At 37.8% G+C, this 25,464-nt stretch overlaps 1 protein-coding gene across 1 annotated transcript in view; it reads left to right on the forward strand.

Annotated features, from left to right (window-relative positions):
• Cps1 (carbamoyl-phosphate synthase 1) overlaps nucleotides 1-25,464 on the forward strand; it is a 114,064-nt gene that overhangs the window by 64,679 nt on the left and 23,921 nt on the right. Inside the window, exons 22-28 of the mRNA XM_052749247.1 lie at nucleotides 9,260-9,401; nucleotides 10,649-10,714; nucleotides 11,266-11,329; nucleotides 12,574-12,755; nucleotides 19,787-19,981; nucleotides 20,417-20,484; nucleotides 22,397-22,472. Coding sequence (XP_052605207.1) covers nucleotides 9,260-9,401; nucleotides 10,649-10,714; nucleotides 11,266-11,329; nucleotides 12,574-12,755; nucleotides 19,787-19,981; nucleotides 20,417-20,484; nucleotides 22,397-22,472 — 793 coding nt within the window. The remainder of the gene's footprint in view (nucleotides 1-9,259; nucleotides 9,402-10,648; nucleotides 10,715-11,265; nucleotides 11,330-12,573; nucleotides 12,756-19,786; nucleotides 19,982-20,416; nucleotides 20,485-22,396; nucleotides 22,473-25,464) is intronic.

The following is a 25,464-nucleotide window of genomic DNA, read 5'->3' on the forward strand; positions in this document are numbered from 1 at the left end:
AGGGATAATAGTAAATATGCAAATGTCTTAATATACATTTTAAGTTAAAAGTTTACTCTCTCTGTGTGTGTGTGTGTGTGTGTGTGTGTGTGTGTGTGTGTGTGTGTGTGTGTATGTGTAAAGGCATATGCTATGGTGTGTGTACTTAGAGGACATCTTTTGGGAGTCAGTTCCCTCTTTCCATTGTGGATTCTGGGACTGAGCTCAGGTCTTCAGGTTTCTGTGGCAAGCCCCTTTACCTGCTGAGCCATCCCATTTGCTTAATACACTTTTGCACTAGTCTTTCATAGTAAGAACTTCTCCTAATTTGTTAGAGCATAAAATAGAATTCACCATTCTGAGGAAGAGCGTAAGTCCTGGAACGTATACAAATGATTTGCAGTTATCTATTCATCCGTTATTTTCTTGGGGATCAGGTTAAAGCAAGCACTTAGTAAAATTTATATGATAGCATACCAATTAAATAAAGAAAAATTATTGGTCTTCATGAAAATCAGAGTTTCCCAGTTATAGTAAAGAAAGGAGAAGGAAATAAAACACACATGTTCCTGGTCTCTTAAAAGGACCAACTAAGTTGCTAATTGCAAGATGGATGGTCCAAGAAATGAATGAGTGTGGTGGACGAAAGTATAAATCAACATCATCAGGCTCTCATTTTTTTCTAATTATCTAGGAGGGCCCTAAATGAGCTGTTTACTAATAAAAGAAGCTTCTTTATCTAATTATTTTACATTGTTAAACAGAGATTATATACACATAACTGCCAAGCACTAGAGTGCTTATAGGTGCAGAAAAAAGATTTTATTACTTATTGAAAACAGGCAATATTTTTATTCTTTTCCAGAAAAATAATTCTGTGCCTTCAAACATGTGCATTTTTGAAGTTTTGACAAGAAATTTTCATAAATATTTTCAATTGTACTGAAGGATCTAGTTTACTTGGTAAGGAAGGTTAAGGCAATACCCAGAGATTATAATGAAGATAACTGCATTTTCTCTTTAGACTTTAAATCACATTTGTATTATGTATGATACAGTTGGGAAATAGTGTGGTCCGATTCATTATAGACAGTGAAACTGAGTCACAGTGGGGTGTGTGTCATCCTTTGTGTCATGTCAGTCAGGGGAAGTCAGGGACTCCATCTCAGGACCTCTGCCTGCATTTCTAGTTGCCAATCCTTTTCAAAAGCTTTTCCGAGGCATGCCTTTTAAACAGACAGTTGGAGATCAGGTCTTCTTAGCTGTCATGTTGTGAGCTGCATGTTTTCCTGCCTGCATAGTTGACCTCACTTAGAGCAGAAGTATTGTAATGAACATGACCTTTCTAGAGCTCTTCTGGGGGGAACATACAGGGAGCCTGACAGGGAAGAAGCCCCAAAGGCCACATTTAGAAGATGTAAACAAAATTTTTAAAGGCACAGTGATCTCAGGATATTCTTTAAAACATTTGCTTTATTAATAGTAAATTCTAACGTATTTACCTATACATATATATATTTAAAATAGTGCATGAGCCTTCTCTTGGATATTGTTGTGTGAGTAAAATAATAAAGGGAAAATGAAAATTGAACAGGCAAAATAAGCACGATTCCAGAGTGTTGACCTCTAGGGTGTTCTTACCTGGTAAATAATACCTGAGACACCACTGCAGTACATGAAGTCACAGAGGTTGAGTATGGGAATGGCCATGCCTCATGCTGGTACTCAGAATGCCTGGGAGCATTCCCTTCAGAATTTCAATGTCCATTTTCAAGGACAGTCTCAAGGACTGGATACAAGAATGCTACCTAGGAGAGGAAGGGACAAAGGTGGCTGAGGTGTGGCCCAGATCTGATGACTTTCCAGTTTGTGCTAATGAGGTCTTTCTGCTTTCCTTCCTCTTCCTCATCTTCCTTATCTGGTCCTCTGGCTTCCCTTCCTTTTCTCCTTGCATTTACCTCCGTGAACCACTTAGGACCTGGTTAGTGAATGTGCTTTGTTTGATCTCTTGGGATTTTTTTTCCCTTTCTTTTTCCCTTAGCAGAGTTGAGAGTGACGATGGGATTGGGCTAGTTTCCAGAAGTCAATGAGAATCATGTGTGCATTGAAGTTATATATGTGTTGCTCAGTAGGACATATGTGGTATTTGAAAAGGCCCTCTGTTGAAATAATACCTAGTTTTTCACAAAGACAACAGATCTTCAAATAGACTTATCATTGAAACTGTAGATTATAACATCAAAGAATGCCAGGTCTTAGAATGCTCCCTTTTTATCTGAGATACATAAATTTGAAACTTATGTTCCTGTAAAACTTAAGATTTTTATTTACCTATTTTTTTCTTTTGGGGGGAATAGTATGGATTTAAAATTATAAATAAATTTGTTAATTGGAAGCAAAGTAGGACTTCCTTCATATGTCTTCTGCTTCCATTGACTCAGGTGAAACCCATCAGAAGTCTGCTTCATTGAAGAGAGCAGAACCATTTAGCTACGCTCAGATGTATGATGTACTTCTTTGCTGCTTTTTTTTTTTTTTTTTTTTTTTTTGGTTTTTCGAGACAGGGTTTCTCTGTGTAGCTTTGCGCCTTTCCTGGAACTCGCTTTGGAGACCAGGCTGGCCTCGAACTCACAGAGATCCGCCTGGCTCTGCCTCCCGAGTGCTGGGATTAAAGGCGTGTGCCACCACCGCCCGGCTTCTTTGCTGCTTTTAACTTGATATCTGTAACACGAATCTTAAAAGGTCTTATTAAATAAAAAACCCGAAGCTGGATATTGGGGTGAAAAGCTGAGAGATCAGAAAAGCGGAAAGAAGCCAGGCACGTTCTTACCTGCTTGGAGATCCTCCACCAAAATGATCTACTTCCTGTATACCCATGCTTATATGCCTTTTTGCTCTGCTATCTCATTTCCTCTCTGCCCAGCTACATCACTTCCTGTCTGTCTGTACAGATCTCCAGACCTTTATGGTTAATGCTGGGATTTAAGGCGTGTGCCACCATGCCTGGCTCTGTTCCCAGTGTGGACTTGAACTCACAGAGATCCAGACATATCCCTGCCTCCCGAGTGATAGGATTAAAGGCATGTGTTACCATTGCCTGACTTCTATGTTTACTATAGTGGCTGACTTTTTCCTCTGATCCTCAGAGAAACTTTATTGGGGGATACAGATAAAATATCACCACAGATTTTCATCTTTGTTGAATTATAGGCAGAGACAAAAAGAGTTCAATTAATAATCACTGACAGATAAAATGTGACTTATTAAGGATCAGAATTACAATAATCTATACTGGAATATTTTTCCATTATTAGTAATTTATATGTAGTTATTTTTTGAGACAGGATCTCTCTATTATGTAGCCATGGCTGTTCTGGAAGTCATTGTGTAGACCAGGTTGGCCTCAAACTCACAGAGGTCCACCTGCTTCTATCTCCCTAGAACTAAAGGCATGCACCACCACACCTGGCCATAATTAGTATTTTGGTATTAATATTCATAGGAAACTACACTATTAGATTTGATAGAATATTAGTGGCCTTAATAGATCGAAACTAATATCACAGTATTATAAATAACCAGGTATTATAAAGTTTATTTAAAAATGAACATAGGGCTGGGGATGTAAACTAGTGAGCATATACTTATCTAGCATGCCCAAGACATTAGATTCAATCCCCAGCATCACAAAAATAAACAAAAAAACTGTAAAAAAGGAAGGCAGGCAGTTATATAGAATAGAGAAATTAGATATAGACTATTTAAAGCATCTACAGTATCAATTTCTCATCAAGTGTTGGAGTTGTTAGTGCAGTTTGTGTTTTTCAAGCTGAAGTGCAATTTCACGTGATGCTGTCTGTTGAGAACCAGTACTTCTGATAGGATGGCATCATTGATGCCAGCTAGATGTAGATCCCAATAGATCATTTTCAAGATTCTGTACTTTTTCATGGACACTGCTATGGCTCCCATCTGCCCTGTATATGACATACAAGGATGAAGGTGTTACCTTACTTCATTGACCCCATTGCTACACAGAAACACGCCATGATGAGATCAGAAAAGAAGAGAGGTTAATAACATTCGCCTAGCTGTATCCTCTTTTAATTTTTTGCTTTTCTGAATACCACTCATGATTTTGTAAAATATCTTCTGTAGTTCTCTTAATGATAAAGGCATGGGCTCTTTCCCCAAAGGTAAAAAGATGAGAAGAGAAATAATCTTTCCACCAGTGGAACTAGTATGATTGTAGCATGGTATTAATATGTTGAGATGCCAAAAATTATTAGCAATGTTGTGCAAACTCAATGGAGAAGGCGAGGGTTTGGAGGGTGAGAATATGATACTCAGTTCTCTTTTCTTATTAAACCTGGGGTCACTTACTGAGCCCTGGGACTAGAGTTCTGCCTTTTGTTTTTTGTAAAATAAAGGGCAACAATAAAATTGTAGGTCCATTCCATAATTGTAGGCTTAGTAGATTGTTATTTCCACATTAGAGCTTGTGCAATATGGAGGGAAATTTGTTTAGTATGACTTGTGAGTTGGTAGATCAGATAAAAACAGTCAAGTGGCAGAGAGAACCCCCGTGAGTGCACAGCTCCCCTGGTAATTGCGAGGCTGCAGGCGCTCCTCCGGTCTGTTAATAGATTCCCCTAGCTCCTCTGAGCCAGGTGAAAATTTCCTCATTAAGGAGAACTTATTCCATTTCCTTTCATCATTTATTATTGAAGACCAAGTGTGAGTGGAGGAAGTTTCCGAGATGACAGGATAGAATTTTAAACAACAACAACAAAATCCACACTGGGGATCTGAGAGAGAAAGAAAAGCTTGTATTGTTTATAACCTAGAGAACACACGAGAGGCTCCCTGCCGGAGAAGCTGAGCCATGCTGTCTAACCAGCAAAAGATTATAGCAGAGTGTGTAAAACTCCCATTGTCTTGGCGTAAGATGTTTTATCTCCTTCTAAAATTTCACTCTTTCATTCTGTGCTGCTGAGTAGAGAGGAGGAAGAGATTTTGAGTGGGCCATGTCCCTTCCACGAGGCGTGTCTTTGTTTTATTGTGTAGACTGTACTATGAGATGATGAGACTCATCTTTGAAGGGTTTACCCTTGAACTCTGAAAAGAAAAGCTGATTGGGCAAATCAAAATTGTATCGGTAGCATACCTTAGAAGCTGTAGCTCTCTAATGTAGATTTAATGTCTGTATGTTTAGAGGAGTGAAAATAAACCAGATACCAGCACACACACACATATCAAATAACAGAAGGATCGTTTACTGCACACATTTTAAAACCCTGTGCTTCAGAGCAGTGTGTTCCCTTCAGCTGATCACTCTCCTAGCTTGGTATAATGCTCCCTTGATTTATAATAAATATAACATAAATGGAGCATCCCCCACTGAGGTTTCAAAACACAGTTTTGAATACAAATTCAGCATTTATATTTCTTTTTAGCAATTATTGTGCTTTGTGTATGTTCCAAATGAAGATTTTCATTTTCCTTGGGAAAAAATAAAATTGTTACATTACCTTTCCCTAAAATACAATCCTAACTAGTTTGGAAAAACACACACAAAAAACCCAAAATGAAAACACTAACTTTTTGTGATGGTGATGGAAGTTCTGTTCAGCAGACAGAATGTAGGTGTGGGCAGAAAAGAAGGAGGTGCAGTGCCTCTGAGACTTATATACCAGGCCCGTGTTCATCTAAGACGGTGGTTCTCTACCTTCCGATATTCCTCATGTTGTGGTGATGCTCAACCATAGAATTATTTTCATTGCTGCTTCATCACTACAATTTTGCTACTGGTATGAAACATAATGTAAATATCTGTCTTTTCCAATGATCTTAGGTGACCCCCAGAGAAAGAGTCATTTGCTCCCACCAGGGGTCATGGCCCACAGGTTGAGAAACCTCAGTTTAGGATTATTCATCTTGAATTTGAACTTTAACCTTATCTGATTCACTGGCCCTAAGCTAATGAATCAGACTTTAAGCCATCTCTTCTCTTACTTTATGTAATGGGGTGCAGAATAAATTTTTTTTTTGTATCAGAAGAGGTTGGGAACAGTCAGTTTTATTCTGAGAGCAATGACATGCCAGGCAGCCTTGTTTTATACAGAAGAGAGAGCAGTAAGAGACAGGGCTATCCTGCTCTCTTTCTTGGGGTTGGAGACAGGGCTATCCTGCTCTCTTTCTTGGGGGTTGGGCAACTTGCAAACAGGCAACTTCCAACTTAGGAAGGGATCTAACCTAACTCTGTCTTTGTAACCACTATCATGGGTCAGAATTAGCCTCTATTTTTTTAGTGAAGAGGACTGAAAATTGCATTATGATGTTTCATGTCTAAAAGCAGAAATTAACACCAGAGAGGCCAAGAGTGAGATCCTATAAAAATCCTTCCTATCATATGAGCACACTCAGTATTTGCATCCATTTAAGGTATGAACACAGATGTAGTAATATGCCAGTCTGTCTTGATGAGCTCTAATTTTTCAAGACATGCCAAAATATCTTGTCTGTTGTTGATCCAGTTACAGAACAGTCAATGTTAAAATAGCTCGTTTTCTTACTATGAAATTATTCTAAGAATCAGCTTAAAACATACACTGTGCAGTTCTAGTTTGATGTATTCATTTCAAAATTCTCACCTGATACAATATGTGGGGGTTCCTTTTGGAATAGCTCCTGTATAGTACAGGAGCACTGATGGCTGTTTGTCCATCTCTAACACACGGTGACCTCTTTGAATGTAGAAATGTTGGATTTTATCTCCTGTCATTCATTCCTGAAGCACGTGCAGGTTCACCAAGCATGGAAGCACCAATGACAGAACAGCAAGGAACTTGCTTTGCTGTCCCCGTTCAGGTTCCCACGCACTCTCCAGCTAAGATGCTCAGTATTTCCATATTTTAAATACAGTTATAACTTGTTTCTGCTTGTAGACATTCTCTAGTCAGCTTAGAGGGTGGTCTGCAAGATATAAGGATGCAAACTTATGCAATACAAAGTATCTAGACATGGCTCTCTTTTGGACTTAACTCACTCACCTGTGGGAGAAGATGAAATATATACTGACAAATATCAACTTTCTGTAGAACACTGTGTAGGTACTGGAGAAAATACACAGATGGGAGGTGTAGGTAATAGTCTCAATAGCTCACATGCGTCCTGGGGACATAGAACATATGTTTCACGTTAAAATGCACAGTACAGATAGGACATACACAAACTGTTCACAATTTTGTTCAGTGTCCCTATTTTAACACACTGCATTTGTGGCATGTATATCAATTGTCTATTATTAACATTTTTTAATGTTTCACAAGTTTTTAAATGATGTATGTCAATTTTGGGTTTATATACTCCCTTGCCACTTGAAATGATTTGCTTTTAAAAAAATCTAAACTTTTTATTCTTTGATAATTTCAAATATTATGTAGTATATGTTGATGATTTTTTACCCCATCCATGACCCTCTCTTATCCCCTCCCACTCTTGTTGACCAATTTTTCCCCAAGTTTTTCCCTTTCATGTATATTTTAAAAATTACTTACTTTGATTCTATGTGTATGAGTGTTTTGTGTGCATGTATGTATTTGCATTCCGAGTGGGCCTGCCTGGTACCTGAGCAAGTCACCTTCATCATGAATGTGCCTGCCTGGTGCCTGAGGGAGTCAGAAAACAGCATTGGATCCTCTGTGACTGGAGTTACACACTGTTGTGAGCCTCCATGTGTGTCCTGGAACTGAACCCAGGGCCTCTGAAAGACCACAGTGTTCTTAATGCTCTTAGCCTCTGAGCCATCTCTCTAATTACATGTTGGTTTTTTTTTCCTTAAGGGGTTTATTTATGGTTGCTTGCATGAATTTGAACTGGGGCCATTTACTGGAACCTGGGAAATTTACCAGTGGCTATTATACTGAAGAAGATAACTTTTCCTCCTTCTCGACTATATCCTATTAGAGTTTTGCAATAATGCTTTATTTAGCATGAGTTAGAGCTTCTGTTATCACAGCTCTATGTTTCAGTTTCATTGTATTGACTGGCAAAGTGTTGTAATTTAATTTTGTTGTATCAGATATTGCTGGGAGCAGTCCTTGGGTATTGGGCAGTAGATGATTTCCAGTAGCGTTTTTATTTTTATGCACCTTAGCTCTTTACCAATTATTTTTCTATTGGTTTTGAAATTTAGGTAAAAGGTGGCTTTAACCACTCTTGTGTCTTTTCTGTTACACAGAAAATTACACTTATAACTTCTTTTGTTTGATAAACATTTGCTAAGTACCGTCTATGGGCCAGATAATGTGCTTGGTTTGGGGAATAATCTGATGAGTGAGCTGTTTATGGAGAGAATGTGCAGTCTTGTGTAATGTTGGAACACCCGGGTCAGGTAGACTTCCGTTTCACACACATGGAGACATATAGTAGAAGTCAGATATTGGAAAGAAGCCACAGACGTAGGAATCACGCAGCTGGGCTAATGGGTCCCATGACAGTGGTTAAATGTACAGAAGCAGAGAATGTGGTCTGACTGGAGTAGGTGTCAGAGGGCAGAGCCTTAACAAAAAGTTACAGCAGTTGCAGTGGATAGAAAAACAGGGTGAGAGGGGATGGAGAGATGCCAAGGGTTAAGAGTACTGGCCGCTCTTCCACAGGTCCTGAGTTCAATTCCCAGCAACCACACGGTGGCTCCCAGCCATCAATAATAGGATCTGATGCCCTCTTCTGGCATGCAAGCATACATGCAGAGCACTCATACTTAAAACAAAATAAAACAAAACAAAACAAAACAACAGGGTGAGATGCTGCTTAGTAGAAGGTAAACTTGGTCTCACTGTGAAGAATTGTAAGAAGGGTGAAGTGATGAAATTGGGCACTGGGAAAGTACATCTGACTTTATAAAAGGAAGTCCCTAATTATTCCTGAACAGGAAAATTCATTAGAACAGTAAATATAAGATTTTAAAAAGATCAGGAGAGAGGTGTGTGTGTGTGTGTGTGTGTGTGTGTGTGTGTGTGTGTGTGTGTGTGTGTGCGTGTGTGAAGGCTGGAGTTTACAGAGATGTCATCATTGCTAAATGTCTGCGGCCTCACAAGGGCTGAAAGAATTATGGGTTATAAATTTATGTATTTTTGAAAGACAAAGAGACATGAATGTGCTTGGAGATAGAATAAAAGAGGACTTTTAGTGCATTTGAAATGAAACAGTACGCTGGTTCTTATTGTGCTTGTGTGCTTGGTCTAATCTTGAACCTTTCTTTTCCATTAAATCCCAGTGAATCTGTTACAGAAGAAACCTTGAGAAAGGCCAAGGAGATTGGGTTCTCAGACAAACAGATTTCCAAATGTTTAGGACTGACTGAAGCCCAGACAAGGGAACTGAGGTTAAAGAAAAACATCCACCCTTGGGTTAAACAGGTAATGTGAAAATCCCTCTCTATCAAGGATTTCTATTTTGAAATATAGGTATCATTTCAAAATCATTAACAAACAATGCTTAGAAAATGACTCCAATAATTTGATGCCCATGACATTGTTAGGTTTACTCAGCATGGGACTGACTCGTCTATCAAGTGAAAAGGATGAAAGGGCAGTGAGATGTAAAGAAAATATAATTTCTATGCTTTAGATAAAATGACCAAAATTATCTCTGCTTTTGCCTTATATCCAAACATATATGTAGTGACAGAAATTCTTGGTGTAATAATATATGGATCAGCACATGGGCTGAGCCTCTGGAAAAAAAATCATTATCTCTTTGGGCACTAACTTTTTAAAGGGCAATACTTTATTTTAAGTGCTCCATCATTATAGTTCATTCGGTATTCATCGTGATGGGGCTAGGCATAATGATCTCATCTAGTATTCATGACAATCACACATGAACATTCATAGGTATGCCATTTGGTTGGCTTTTTTTTCTTCTTCTTTTAATGGAAGGAGTGTCTTGGCTTAAAGTACCACCAGCTGCTTTTTGTCCTTTAGAATCATTGACTTTTCTCTGTGGGCTTAAGGCGCACATGTAAGCCCTTAGGTCACAAGCTGGATTCTAAGTATTTTCTGCTCAGCGATTATTACCTTTCTTCTTTCTTACCAGCATTGCACCAGCTTGCCCTGTCAGCCCCAAATTCTTGCTCACTAAGCGGAGCTAGTGGCCCCTGAGAGTAGAATTGATTTTACTTTTTCCAATTCTGTCCAATGATATCCAGATTCCCATTGCCTGCTTGTGCTTTATGGTATTTATGTCACCCATTAGTGCTATTACTAACTTGAATCCTATATGTTAATTTGCAAAGTAAAGACATCTTCCCATATAGTTGATTTTGGTCTGACTTAGGTTTCATACATAACTGCTTCAGGTAAGGTGAGTTGAGTAAGCAGTCCTGGTGACTTAAAAACATTTTATGTAGGTGGTACTACTGCAGAGATCCAAGATGCACTGAGAGATGTCCAAATATGTACTGCTCAAGTGACCACTAGATTATATTGTTTTTTCTTTTGTCTCTTTTGTTTTCAGAGTTAGTAAGTGATTTGATTGTAAATAGCTTTTTGTTTGACAGTAGCAGACATTGAAGAAATATGAAAGCAGCACAAAAAATCTGAGTCTTTAAAAACAGTGATGGGAAGAGTAAAATCCTTGTCAAGTAATGAATTTTCTCTTGCAGATTGATACATTGGCTGCAGAGTATCCATCAGTTACAAACTACCTCTATGTTACCTACAATGGCCAGGTAGGAACTACACAAATGTCACATGTAGAGAGCTCTGGGCTTAGGGTGTAGCCCACATTAGGGAATGCATATTTTTTACCTCTGATTATCTGCTGACCTTGGTAGCAGACATGGCACCATGTGGGACAGCTGCCATAAAGAGTTTCTGTACCCATTCTGTTTGGAATTGCCTTAACAGTGAAACCAAGCAAGCAAGAGAAGACGTGACCATGCTACATTCTCAAGACTAAGTTGCAATTATTGAGCAGATCAACTTAGAAATAAGTAGAGCTTCTGTGAGATTTTGTAACACTTAAGACAGGGATTTCTTTTTATTTTATTTTATTTTTAAAAATTTTTCTTTATTAAGAAATTTTCTACCCACTCCACATACCATCCACAGATCCCACCTCCTCCCTCCCCCATACCTCCAGCCTTCTTTCCTAAGCCACCACACTTCTTAAGACAAGTAGAGGTGCATGTGAGAAAGACATACTTTGAGATGGGGCAAGTACTTTAGTTAGATGGTATAATAACAATATAATTTCAATATTTTCTATTTTTCCCCTCAGGAGCATGACATCAAATTCGATGATCATGGATTGATGGTGCTGGGCTGTGGTCCATATCACATTGGTAATGTGATAAGATGTTTTCATGGGGCGTTACAGTTTTTCTAGTACCCTTTATAAATATTGATTCCACTATTCTGAGAATTCACCAAACAAATGTTATTATAAAAATGTTTTGCAATTTAGGAAACTGAGATCCAGAGAAATAATATTCAAACTTATGAAGTGATTTAATGGTGAAAAAGTGGGATTCAAGCACAAATCTCAACTATAAATTCTGTCTCCTTTTGTGTCATTATATTACATCTTAATTTTCTGTCTTATTAAGAAAGAAGGGCATAAAGGAAGCAAACCCCCTCCCAAGGCTGATCCTAAAGCATGAATCTAATCCTAAGGGTGCCACTTTCCAAAGGCCCCACCTCCAAATACTGTTGTGTAAGGAATCATGTTTCCAACACGTCGATGTAAACGTCACCTATTTGTAACACAATACTTGGCTTATGGCTGTACAACCTAAAAACCTTCATGAGTGTCTAAGCTCTTCTCTTTGGAACTTTTCAACCTTTACATTTTATGTGATTCATGTTCTACCACCACTTTACACAGTGGTTCAGAGAAAAAATAGCCAAGCTGAGGATCAAGTGTATATTTACTTGCCACTGAGAAGGAGCATGATGCTATGTGTGGATATTTTGATAAGACTTTTTAGAAGAGACTGTCCTAATGCAAAGAGTTAGTACATGTGCTTTGGTTCCTATGGCATCCCAGCAGAGTGATATTTTGAATCATTTGGGTTTTTATTATGCCTCAGATTAGTTCACAGAAGGTCACTCACTCTTAGAAAGGACAGGACCCTTCAATCAATGAAGGAATGTCAAAGCTGCAAGTCACCTCAGGGACTGCCGGGTTAGCCCTCTAAGAGTGATTAAGTGGAAGGACTAAGGGAAGACTTCAAGTGTTCTAATTCCAGGCTGAGCTGTGTAGCACACCAAGGCCAGTGTTTTCACTCTGAATTTCCTCAGTAAATGAAGGTTATTTTTTGCAGTTAATAATATTTCCCATTGACCTTGAGTCCCTGATTTCTTCAAATATAGAGATACCTATTACTAAGCTTAAGTATTAATCAAGCCAACATTTCATTATTGTCTAATTAGTCCCCAATTCTCTTATTTTTAATAGAGTTTGTAAATAGGTCTAAAGTTTTATTTTAAAATTTTAATTGAAAGACATTGACTTCCTTAGCTTGGACTGACTGGAGAAATATTTCTTTTCCTCTCACTCCTTTCCCCAATATCCTTGTCTCTGCAGGCAGCAGTGTGGAATTTGATTGGTGTGCTGTCTCCAGCATCCGCACACTGCGTCAGCTTGGCAAGAAGACGGTGGTGGTGAATTGCAACCCTGAGACCGTGAGCACTGACTTCGATGAGTGTGACAAACTGTACTTTGAAGAGCTGTCTTTGGAGAGAATCCTAGACATCTACCACCAGGAGGTAAAAAAGGAGAAAAATAAAAACAGAGAAAGAGACAGAGACAGAGAGAGACAGAGACAGAGACAGAGGAGAGGGAGATTCAGTGCATAGCTTATGTATAATTATATTCATGTGTGTAATTATATTTAATTACATTGTAGCTTTTCTTAGGAAATATCACCAATTTCTTCCATTGCCTAATTTTATAGTGAGACTCTGAGAAAACAATTGCCCTGGCCTTTTATTTTTGAGGTCTTTGGCAGAGAATGATCATTTTCATGCAATATTCCTCATTTAGTTTGCATGCATTCCAACTATAGTGAAAACTTTACTTGGTAACACATACCAGTCACATATTAACTAGCATAAAGGGCTCTCCATAAATATTTTTGGGAATGATTTAAGAGGTCATATCTACATACAGTAAATGTGGTTTAATGATGAACAGTTTTCAGAGGAGACAGATCAGTTGGTTGCCAATGACCAGTTCGTTCCTTACCCAATCATATGAATCACCATTACCCTTCAGTTTGAGATCAGCAAGTTTATTCCAAATGATTCTGGTTCCTGTAAGGCTTTCTCTTACAGTCATTGACCTATCCTCATGCCAGTATTATTGAATGTTATTCTCTATGGACTAGTGATTTAAGGTTACTGTAAGTCTGTAGAGCAGGTTATCTTATAGTTATATAAAAAGTTATTGGAAAATTCCATAGCAATATCCAATAGCTGGGTCTTGGATATCATTCTAGTTAATTCCTCACCACAAAGAAACAGTCTTTTATGTGGGGAAAAATACACTGAATCAGAGTCACAGTATTGAATTCTAGTTTTGACTGAGAACCTCACTGTCTTGTGTGAGTTTCTTAAAAATCACTGTGAACCATCTTTTTGTTAATGAATAATATGAGGATGAAGGCACAATGTATGCACGCACTATGAAAGTGAGGTGGAATTATGGATGATACGGCACTGTAGAGTGTAATGTATAGAGCTGAAGCAACGTGATAACTTTATGTTTATAAAGAAAAACAGATAAATTTAGGACCTATGTATAGTCATAGGTGTCTGCTTAGGTCTGACTTACTTGTCTGACATTCATATATGGTGACATTCATCCATGACATACAAGAGGTTTTAGCCCTTTCAACTGATAAAGGTTTTCTAGATGACTCCTTTATACTTTCAGATAGATAGGTGAGCATCAAAAGAAGTACATTATACAAATGTTTCTTTATAATTATACAAGGAAAGATATGTCTTAGGGTTCTCTTGCTGTGATAAAACATCCTAACCAAGGCCAACATGAGGGTGGAGGGGGGAAGGATTTATTCCCACCTTCCTCTTCCAAATAACAGTTATTACTGAGGGACGTCAAAGCAGAAACTCAAGGCAGGAACCTGGACTCAGGGACTGATGCAGAGGCCTTGGAAGAGTGCTTTTTACTGGCTTGCTCTCCAAGGCTTGCTCAGTTTGCTTTCTTATACCACCCAGGACCACTCACCCAGGGGTGGCACCACTGTGAGGTGGGCCCACCACATCAATCATCAATCAAGAAAATCCATCACAGGTTTGACTGTGGGCCAATCTGTTGGGGGAATTTCTTCAACTGAGGTTTCGTCTTTCAAAATGACTTTAGCCTGTGTCAAGTTGATATAAAAACTAGCCAGCACAGACGTTCTACCTCCAAGGCATTAATATTAAAACTGGGATCCATGACCTATCATTAAAAAATCAAACACGTCTTTAAAAAATATTATAAAGCTTCATAGGCAATATCATCATATAAATTTTACACTATTTCCTTGTGCAATGGTTTAAGGAATATTTAGAAACTTCTATACCACTTTTAAATGTACTTACACATGACTTTTAATGAAATTCTGAATGTATCTGAAGAATTTTAGAATGAATACACTGGCTCTTCACTGAAATTTACTGGCATCTAAAATAAACAGCACCGTATCAGATTATAATATTATGTTGGAGAACAGATGAACAGCATTCCACTGATATGTTCTCTAAGTTAGCCTATAGGGTGTGTCATGTAACATATACAAAGATGTACATATGTGTGATTATTCTCATGGTATTGTTGCCTTTCCCTACTGCAGGCTCCACAATGTTGCTTTGCCACATCTGATAATGGATGTATCTCCACTGCAGATTGCCCTTGCCCCACCTTGAGATGCTGAATGCCTTAGCATATTCCACAGCATATTTTTCTTTAAAGAAAATTGAAAACATGTCTAACAACTTTCAGAAATATAGCACTTAAGCCATTTCTAAAGGAAATGACTCACTCGGGAATGCGTAGTTACTGGGGTAATAACAAATATGATGGGTCTCTTAGTTTTGTTTTGAACCATGACTGAACTTCTAAAATAAAACATTAAGAAGCAACCTGCCCAGTGAATAAAGCAGGCTGCCACTGAGAAGGTTTTTACCCCAGGTTTTAAGGGAAGTTCTGACATCCACTCTCCACTAGTCTTTAATATCCTTTTTTTCCTAGAAATGATTCTCTTTATGTAGCCCTTTGACTGAGGACACCACTCATGGGTATATCACCCATTTTTCGGGAAAGGAACACATTCTACAGATTGACCAAGAGTATCAGTCATTTATTTCTTCTAATTTTGTGTCAAGGTTCTGCTGGGGGAAAGATCTGAATTTTGATAGTGTACTTGTTTGCTTGCTAACAACAGCATGAATGCCAAGGGTCAAGGAAAGAAGATGCCAACGTCCACCACTGACACAGCTTCACTAGGTGACATCTTTCCTAGTGTACAACTTTGCTTAGACCATTCCCTACAAGAGAAAAATCGTTCTTAAATTATCTTGAAGTAAATGACTTGAAATTGTCACATTGTTGGAATTAAGAACACACACTATGCTTCTCTTTACTAGATCTATTTGCATGGAGCAGATTATTATTTGAAATCCTTACGATAAATAAGACTCATAGAAATCTGGGCTTAAATTCATACATCTCTTTATTTTGCACTAGATTTCTATTTGAAAAGTATAAATGAAAAACACTGAGTTTAGTTATGTCTCAATCCCATTTAAGAGTCTTTCCTCAATTCTTTTTATATTTGTTCATTTAACAACATGTGTGTGTGTGTGTGTGTGTGTGTGTGTGTGTGTGAGGCATATTAGGATGCAGCTGTGCTCTCAGATTCTTAGAGAAATGAAGTAGAAAAGACAAGTTGAATCCATAAGGTTAAGACCAGCCTGGGAAACATATAAAGACTCAATCTCAACACACAAACAAACAGAAACAGACACACGCATGAACACTTATGTGCACATGCACACACACTTAGACTTGTATGCACTCCAGATTTCATCTGAAAATACAAGACGATACCTTTGATCACTGGTAGTTTGAGTCTTCATTGGCTAATTTTCTTCATTTCCACAATGCATACTTTGCTGGACTGTACTTTGTAAAAATGTACTCTGCCTAATGGTTAAATTGTATTAGTTTTAACACTATAGGTCTAGACAATGGTACTTCTGTAATATAAAAAAGTTAAATGAATGACTTACAAACATTAATTATTATTGAACAGTATACATTAGAATACAAAAGACTTTAAACAGAACTCATTTTTAGCATTGGATTAGTTGTAGTTAAATATGACGCCAAGGTTCTGTATAAAGTGTAACGTGTTCTCTAAAATAAAAAGTACCAAAATATAAGGCATAATATTTCTCATTGGTATATACAGTGCAATTTTGTAAATTAGAGATAACCATGAAATTGTAGAAATCAAGACCATTTTTAATTAGGCAAAAGCTATTTCTATTAATAAGATAAGTTACATTTTCTCACATTGTATTATGCCTGAATTATAGCATTTAATCAGTACCGACCAAAATGATTAATGGCTAGAAGAAATTAAAAAGTTCTCAAATAAATTTGAAGCATTTTCTTTCAATTCGTTAGGGTTTTAAAATAAATTTCTGGTGTGATTGTAGTTTGGATAATGTTTAGAAATGTCCTCATGTTACCTTAACTTAGGGAAATCAGGTTTTAAAGTAGGAAATGAAGCTGAAAATAAAGTTGAGGGACTAGAGATGTAGCTAATTGTAATGTGTTTGCCCCATGTGCTTCATGGTTCAAGTCCAATCTTCAGTGCAGCGGAGCTTGGAGGGCCTGTTGGATTGTTTTGGCACTAAATAGTTTATAAATATGTGAAATACTGTCTTAACTTTAGATCATTATATTCCAGGATATTACTTGTGGTTATTTAGGTAAAAGTGACCATGAAAAAGAGGATGGCTAACCTGTGTCGAGTGCCATGATTCTATGTCTGTATCTACAATTCCTGTGCTTAGAGTCAGGAATGATCTAAGACAGTGGGTGTCAACTTTCCTAATGCTGTGACTTCTTAATACACTTCCTCATGTTGTAGAGACCCCCAACCATATAGTTTTGTTGCTTCTTCAGAACTTTAATTTTGCTACTATTATGGATTGTTACGTGAATATCTGATATGCAGGGTATCTGATAAGCAACTCCTGTGAAAGGGTTATTCAACTTCTAAAGGGGTTGCGGCCCACAGGCTGAGAAACCACTGATCTAAGATTAGTGTCTTCTGTGAAATGGTTCTACATCAGCTTTGCTCAACAAATATGCTCTCACATTGAATTCCTCTTGCTGCATGGGCAAGCCCTGCACAGACCCCACATTTTCACTCTGTAGCCCCCTTGTGGACGTGAGTCAACTTCCCAGTAACGAATAATGAGAATTTGGATTGGTAATGAAAAATTTTGTTTTGTCTACCATCTTCCAAAAGAATGTTTTACAAATAGTTCTCTTATCCTCTAATGTCAACCATGTCTGAAAACGAGTATAGTTGGTCTAGCATTTAGATATTTGGTATATTACATGAGTGTAGCTCCTTCACAGTCTACAGCATTGAATCCATGTGTCAGCTCTGAGTTAGCCAAATAAGACACACTTCAATGCCTGGCAATGGTGGTGCATACTTTTAATCCCAGCATTAGGGAGGCAGAAGCAGGAGGATCTCTGATCTCTGAATTTGAGGCCAGCCTGGTCTACAGAGTGAGTTTCAGGACAGCCAGGACTACACAGAGAAACTATGTCTTGAAAAACAAGAGAGCGAGAGAGAGAGAGAGAGAGAGAGAGAGAGAGAGAGAGAGAGAGAGAGAGAGAGAGAGAGAGAAAGAGAGAGAGAGACTGAGACTTGGTCTTCAGTGGGTCTCAGTTTCTTTAGCTACACAACAGTGTTGGTAACAACCATCCCACAAAGATACTCTGAAGATAAAATGACATTTCAGAATACACAGTTAAGGGATAGGCATAGTAGCTCCTGTCTTATTCTTGCTTTGAAAGTTGTTAATTTCTTGGAAAAAGAGAAATGAGTTTAATAAAAAATTAAAATATTGATATATTTATTCAAATAATTTTGTTCAACTTCAAGCTCTACTTTAGTCAAAATGGATCCCATTTTTAATTTCTTTGAAGTCTTTCACATGGAAGCTTTTGTATATGCTTAATGGGAAATTTGTTTTTAAGCCTCAATATCTTAACAGCATTCCCAATAAACCCAAAATACTGAGAAGCAAGGATTATGATAGTAAAGAGAATAATTGTTTTTTACAGGCTTTGCAGAGATGAATGTTGAATGAATTTTTTTAAGGTGGTAAAGAAAGATGTGAACACTTATAAATACACAGAATGGTTGGTTATTATTTTCAATACCATTTACAATGCCTTTAAGAATTCACTTGCAGTGTGTTTGTTTAGGCAATACTGTAATTGTCACCAGAGATATATTAGCTTCATTCCTTATAGGAATAATTCAAAAGCAATTTCAAATCATGATAAAATAATTTGGCATGAGTTAATCACTTCAACAATTCCATCAATATTCATTGGTAGGTCATTAGGGCAAATATTAATTATGTTAAGCCCAATACTTATTGGCTGTCATATTTTTGTATTATTATCTTATTTATTTATAAACTTACAATGTATACAGGATTTTGAGGGTTTATCATCTTATTTAATCCACATACCACCTATGTAAATCATAGTGATGTTACTGTACAATGTTATAGACAAAATGATTGAACCTCAGGATGAAGGGGCAGTACACTGGATGAAATGATATAGAAATGAACTGTTACCTGCAAGTCTAGTTCTCTGTTACCTATCACACCTCGGCTCTTTCTCGCTGGTCCAACAACAGTGTTAGGAAGCCTTAAGAATTAGTGAGATATATATCTATATATATGTGTGTGCTTATAAAGCAGGTAGGCAGAAAAATGGAACTAAAATGCTTTGTTGAGTACAGGGAAGAGATGTCAAGGTATCAGCCAAAGAAAAGAGATGGTCTTTAGGATGTCAGAGGAGAGGTGAGAAGTAGATGGACTTGAACATAGAGTTGGTTAGAGGCTAAATAACTGAGGGCATAAAAAGAGAACAACAGCCTGAGAGTTTTGGTGGTGTCAAGAATTTGTTAGTAGTAACATACATAGTTGTAGATAATGAATAGAGTACTCTCACTGGGTTGAATGGACCAATGATGGATAAGAGTGGGAAGTATTAAATGGTAGGAGTGTGTCCTTTGTTCTCTAGGTATAGGGAATTTTGCAAGAACTCTGAGTAAAGGAGCAAATCGAAAAATAGGTATTTATTTAGGGAATGGCAAGAGTGTCCCAGGAAATCATGGATTATAGTGGATTATTAGTTGTCCATGGATTATAGTGACAAGCACATGATGCAGCTCATCTATTTGATTAAAAAAATGTCCATGTAAATGTCTCAAGTGATATTTGTGTATTGTTCTGTGGAGATTTTGCATAGATTTTAGGCTGCAAATTTCTGCAAAGTCAAAAGAAGTTATACTTATCCATTGTGTTAGAATCTATACTATTCTTTGCCCTTGGTAAACTGGATGAAACTCTCACCATTGTGATAAATATTTTAGTGAGGAAATGCTGTCAATATTATTAGCACAGCTGTCCATTCCTGCTCAGGTTAACCAGTGGCTGATACTGTGGATTATCTCTTCCAGGCATGTAATGGCTGCATCATATCCGTTGGAGGCCAGATTCCAAACAACTTGGCGGTCCCCCTGTATAAGAATGGTGTCAAGATCATGGGCACGAGCCCGCTGCAGATCGATAGGGCTGAGGACCGCTCCATCTTCTCAGCTGTCTTGGATGAGCTAAAGGTGGCCCAGGCTCCATGGAAAGCTGTTAACACATTGGTAAGGGGAGGAACAATGTCTCATTTTAATGTTCTCTTTTGGAGAGTCCTAACCTAGAATGTTAACTACTAGCGAAGCTAACTAACTAGAGGGCAGGTGGAATGCACGCCACGCTTAGTGAATTTGCTGTAAAGTAGCTGTGTTTCCATGATTGCACTTAAATGCTGATTATAAATAGACAGCAGCATTCTCATTAAGATTCAGACAATGAAAAGAAGTTCAAACTGTTTTTGAACTAGATTTGATATTTAGAATGAGAAACTAGGAATTTTATGTATCTCGGTGTCCAATTTACATTTTAATGGAGTCTTTTGAGAAGAGGAATAAAAAGAGTTAGGTTACCCCTTGATCTAATGATACAAGTCTGCATTTTTATTGCATATTTTAAACTATTCATACCCTTTGTGTTGTTGTTTTTTTTTTCCTATGAATTAGAACGAAGCACTGGAATTTGCAAACTCTGTGGGCTATCCCTGCTTACTGAGACCTTCCTATGTTTTGAGGTAAAATATTGTTTTCCAGGACAATGATTCAAAAACTGGGAGATACAGAAATACATGCTGCATGCTAAGAACACTAGGCTTTGATGTGCAGTAATTTGTTAATCCAGCCACAATCTCTAAAGCAACACAGAAAGTTTGAGGACAAATGTTCAGTTTTTCAGCTCAACTTTTCTTCAGGGATTGATGACAAAGAGACACTACCATCCTCATCTAGAAGCAACACAGCTAACAGCCTTACCTTGCCAAACTAGGTAAGGGATAGTTTTACTTAGAAAATCTCTTGGCATCATCTATTTTTGGTAGTCAGAACTGATAGCATCTTTTTGACTATCGTCATCATCTTTAGATCGTGCCTTTGTTTTGAATTTTTTGAGTTTTTTGAGATCAAGTTTTTCTAATAGATGAATTATGATGGCGAGGAACACGGGCAGTGAGGATCTTTTATATTAAACGTTGAAACTAAGTTCTATCATCAAAGGGAAAGTTGTGAATTATCACTTAGTCTCTTCAGATGTTACTACATGTAAGGAATCACTTCTCTGAACGGGGGATAATAAGAGAAACACAATTTGCTGTGCACAATTTGGAAGTGTGAATGGAATTTCAGATGGGATCCTTTCAAATAATGAGAAGTTTCAAAAGAAGAGGAAAAGTGCCCTTTTATTGAAATGACATTTTGTGTAAACCAGTTTAATAATACTACTTTGAAGAATTAATGTAATTCAATTTAAACAACAGGCATGTGTTTAAAGAGGGTTGGAAGAAAGTCTTTGAATATTGCACGTTATATCTGTCTTCCATGTAGCTAGAGTTTCCCTGCCTGGCCCACAGTCAGGACAAATCTCTGTCACCCGCCAGTCTCACAGCCGCTCAGACCCAACCAAGTAAACACAGAGACTTAATATTGCTTACAAACTGTATGGCTGTGGCAGGCTTCTTGCTAACTGTTCTTATATCTTAAATTAATCCACTTCTATAAATCTATACCTTGCCACGTGGCTCATGGCTTACCGGTATCTTCACATGCTGCTTGGCATGGCAGCAGCTGGCAGTGTCTCCCTGACTCAGCCTTTCACTTCCCAGAATTCTCCTCTCTCCTTGTCCCACCTATACTTCCTGCCTAGCCACTGGCCAATCAGTGTTTTATTTATTAACATATTTGCTATATAGAACATCCCACAGCACTTCCACTTTCCTTTGCTGAAGTCCTCGGCTTCATTGCTTTAGCCAACCCCTCACAAGCCATAGAGCAATTGCTTCATGTGGAACTTTATAGTAATTAGAGAAGAGAAAGAAAATTACTACCTTTTCAAGGAGGAGGGAAGTAATTTTTCTCCCTTACTCCAATGCTTGTCCTTTCCTACTTTCCCATCTCATTTTGAAAGTGTCAAAATTTCAGAGTAAATCTATTTATGACACCATTGTGTCTTAGCTATGTAGAAGGAAGGACACACGTGAATACATTTCAGTCAGAGATTACATATTGTTTTTGCAAATGTTACTGAAGAATCGATTCTATTGTTATAGAGGCTAAAAAGTGACCTGCCTTACAGAGTGCCAATAGGTTAAGATTAGCCGTGGATCAAAAACACTGAAGAAACAGGGTGAGAGATATTGTGTTCTTTACTGAATCCTATTAACCTGTGAATCAGGCAGTATAATTCTGAGGCTTTACACCTGCTGGGAGCAGCAGGGTTTGGAGGGGGGCACCCCAAAAGTTCTTTGACTTTTTACTTTGATTTATTGACCATGTGATTGCATGGAATAAAAACTCAGTTTAGAAAAAAGATACCTTTCTTTCTTCTACCATATTGGAATTAGACATTGCTTGGACTTGTTCACTAAACTGTAATATACCTTACTTCTGAATTGGTAAAGAAAACTCACCTGCTTTTCTCTCCACCCTTCCCAGTGGGTCTGCCATGAATGTGGTATTCTCTGAGGATGAGATGAAAAGATTCCTTGAGGAAGCCACTCGAGTCTCTCAGGTAGTGTCCCATTTCCTCTCACTGACTCTGACCAATTGGTGCCTAGTTTTCTACACAGACTTTTGTGTTCACATGAAGTTGGTAAGGTCACTTTCCATTCTTCTCCTCTCTGTGTACTTGTTTCTTACACATAAGAATGAAAAACTAAAAAGGAAAAAAAAAGGCTTTAGGTGATGACTCAATTCTTAGAGTGAGTGGATAAAAGGAAGACCTGTGAGTCTTTGATCACCCAGATTAATTTGTTTGGAGATCTGGGAGTGTGAATGGCTGAGCACCCATGCTGGATGCTTAATAAGTATCTTGTCCTTTTCGTGAGTTCCACACTGGTCAAGTTATTCCTGGGACTCCCAGTCTCCAGGACTATCCAGACATGTTTACCATTATCTGGTGAAAGCTTCCTTGGCTTTTAATTCTCACACCTGGGGATTGGCCTTAATCAACCATGCAACTTTATTAGTAAGTCCCCTCGCTCACCTATTGATTTCTTCTTCCATTCTAGCACACTGCATCTGTGAGTTAATAAAAATGTTTATAATTTTGTAGTGACCGAGACACCTTTCTTAACTGCCCCAAGCTTTTACTCCCTCCTTTGGTGTTACCTTGGTGTGCTCCATTTAAGATTTACCCAGCAGGGTTTATTGATTTGCAGACCTCGCACCATGGAGGATGAAAGTAATGTTTTCCTTTAAAAAGCTTTCAAAGTCTAGTTGGGTTAAAAAAAAAAAAGAACAATTCAGGGGAGAGTTTGATGTTAGGCAAGTGGAATTTGAAGGAAGCTGAAGAATGAAGTCAGAGGCATTTCAATGTGGGAAAAGAGCATAGATTGTTCTGAACGCAAGAACCTGGGCCCCTTTCCTCTATGATAGCTGTTCATCAAGGATGCCTGGCCATGGAGAATGTGGAGAAAGATAATGAGTGAGAAAAGGTAAAATCTAAAGAAAGGAAATCAATGGTGTTAGAACTTACATTTGTATGGAAATCAGTTACTTAAGGACATCTCTGCAATGGGTCAGTTAACTAACTTTTATACTTTAAAACCTGTCCAAGATCCCACTATGTTCCTTTTCAGAGAGGCCAGCAACTACACCCTGTATTTGAGGAATGGGATAAGGTTCTTTTTTTTTTTTTTTTTCTCTACCAGGAATATTTCAGCCTCAGAGGACTGCCACTCAGTAGAAGACTTAATTTTATTTTTTTGTCAACATGTCAAATGAACCCAAACAGGGCCACAGTTTTGTAATAGAGATGTCCTTATGGAATCTATTCTAGTTCAAGGCTCTCCATCATGCTACAACAGAACCCATGATATTCAACTCTACATATTTAGAGTAAAATTAATGCTATACCTTGTTTCTTTATTTGCTTACTCATTCATATATAGTAACTAAAAGATATTGTTTTGTTCTCACTATCAAAGAATATTCTCATGTAAAGATAATCTAGTAATTCATCTGTATTTATCTCTACATATTTACATATATATGTATATATATATACACATATAAACACATATACCATATTTGTGGCTGTACACTCCCACACACACATATACATACACTATCTGCACTCACAGATTTTCTTTGCTTGTACCATCAAAGTATGAAATAATTATAATTCGATACAAGCATTGCAATAGAGAAGAGGCGGGATGCTGAGGGAGACTGTAAAAATTTTGTTGTTCAATTCTTGAGGAGGGATTTTTAAAGCTAATGTCTGATGATTGATTCAGAGTTAATCAGGTTAAAGTCTGTTGTGTGAGCAGAAAGAGACAGCATATGTCAAAGGTTGAAGGGGAGAGAGGCCATAGGTTTTCTAAAACACGGATAAAGCATTCATTACATATCTAGGACATAAAATATGGCACCGACTGCACTGCTGTAGTACAGAAAGGATGAATTACAGAGCAAAACTGAATTCATGGAAAAGGGTTAGTGAGCTACTCCGGCATTTCAGGGTGGAGATGGCAGTGCTTTGGAATGACACGGAGAATAATATTGAAGGTATTCATTGAAGGGAATTGGTGAATGGGCAGAGGGTAATGTTGAAAGATTATGAGAATACAGAGTTTCTGACCCAGACAACAGGGATAGAGAGCCGTGACGTGGCTGAGATAACAAATGCTAGAGAAGGAGACAGTTTAGTGGAAGAAATGTATTTCATGTTAGAGCATTTGAATGGGACAGCCTGAGAGGAACCCAGATGGTGATGACACATGCAAAGGCAGAGAGAAGTGCATATTTAGAAGTGAGGATGAGGAGATGGGTTAGTGAGGCCTGAGAGATGGCTTAGTGATAAAGAATATATATATCTATATATCTATATCTATATCTATCTATCTATCTATCTATCTATCTATCTATCTATCTATCTATCTATCTATCTATCTATAATGTATATAATGCTCTTCAGGAAGACTTGAGTTTGGTTTCCAGCATCCATGTTGGGGAGCTTCCTAGGGATCCATCACCTTTGGCCTCCACAGGCATGTAAAGATAATTTTATGCACATACCCACACACAGACCCACATACATACACATATTAATATAAGATAAAATTTAAAGGAAAGAGGATGGGTAGACATGGCAGACACAGAGATACAAATATTGACTTTGAAGTTAATAGCTTATCCTTTAAAGTGAAGCTTTGGAAATGGAGACAATCACTGACAGAGTAAGTACAGGAGATGGGGGTGGCTAGGATGGACACCAGATGGGTACCAGCATTCTAGGGCTTAGTGGAAAATAAAGGATGATGAGAAGCCTGGGGAAAGAAGTGTGAAACGTACCTTAAAATTTAAATTCTATTTACAGTGTTCAAGGAGCTATGTCAAATTTAACACATGCATAAGATGATGAATTTTAGCATAGTGGCCAGAAGGGCTGAAAGAAATCTTCAGGAAGGTAGCACCTGGCCTAGGCTTTGAAGGTGTGCTGAAATATGAAAGACGACTTTGAGGAGAAAAGATGAAGGGCACATAGGGAAGATAGGCAT

The sequence above is a fragment of the Peromyscus californicus genome, unplaced genomic scaffold (genome assembly GCF_007827085.1).
Source record: "Peromyscus californicus insignis strain IS unplaced genomic scaffold, ASM782708v3 Scaffold_21__1_contigs__length_65335640, whole genome shotgun sequence".
Lineage (NCBI taxonomy): Eukaryota > Metazoa > Chordata > Mammalia > Rodentia > Cricetidae > Peromyscus > Peromyscus californicus.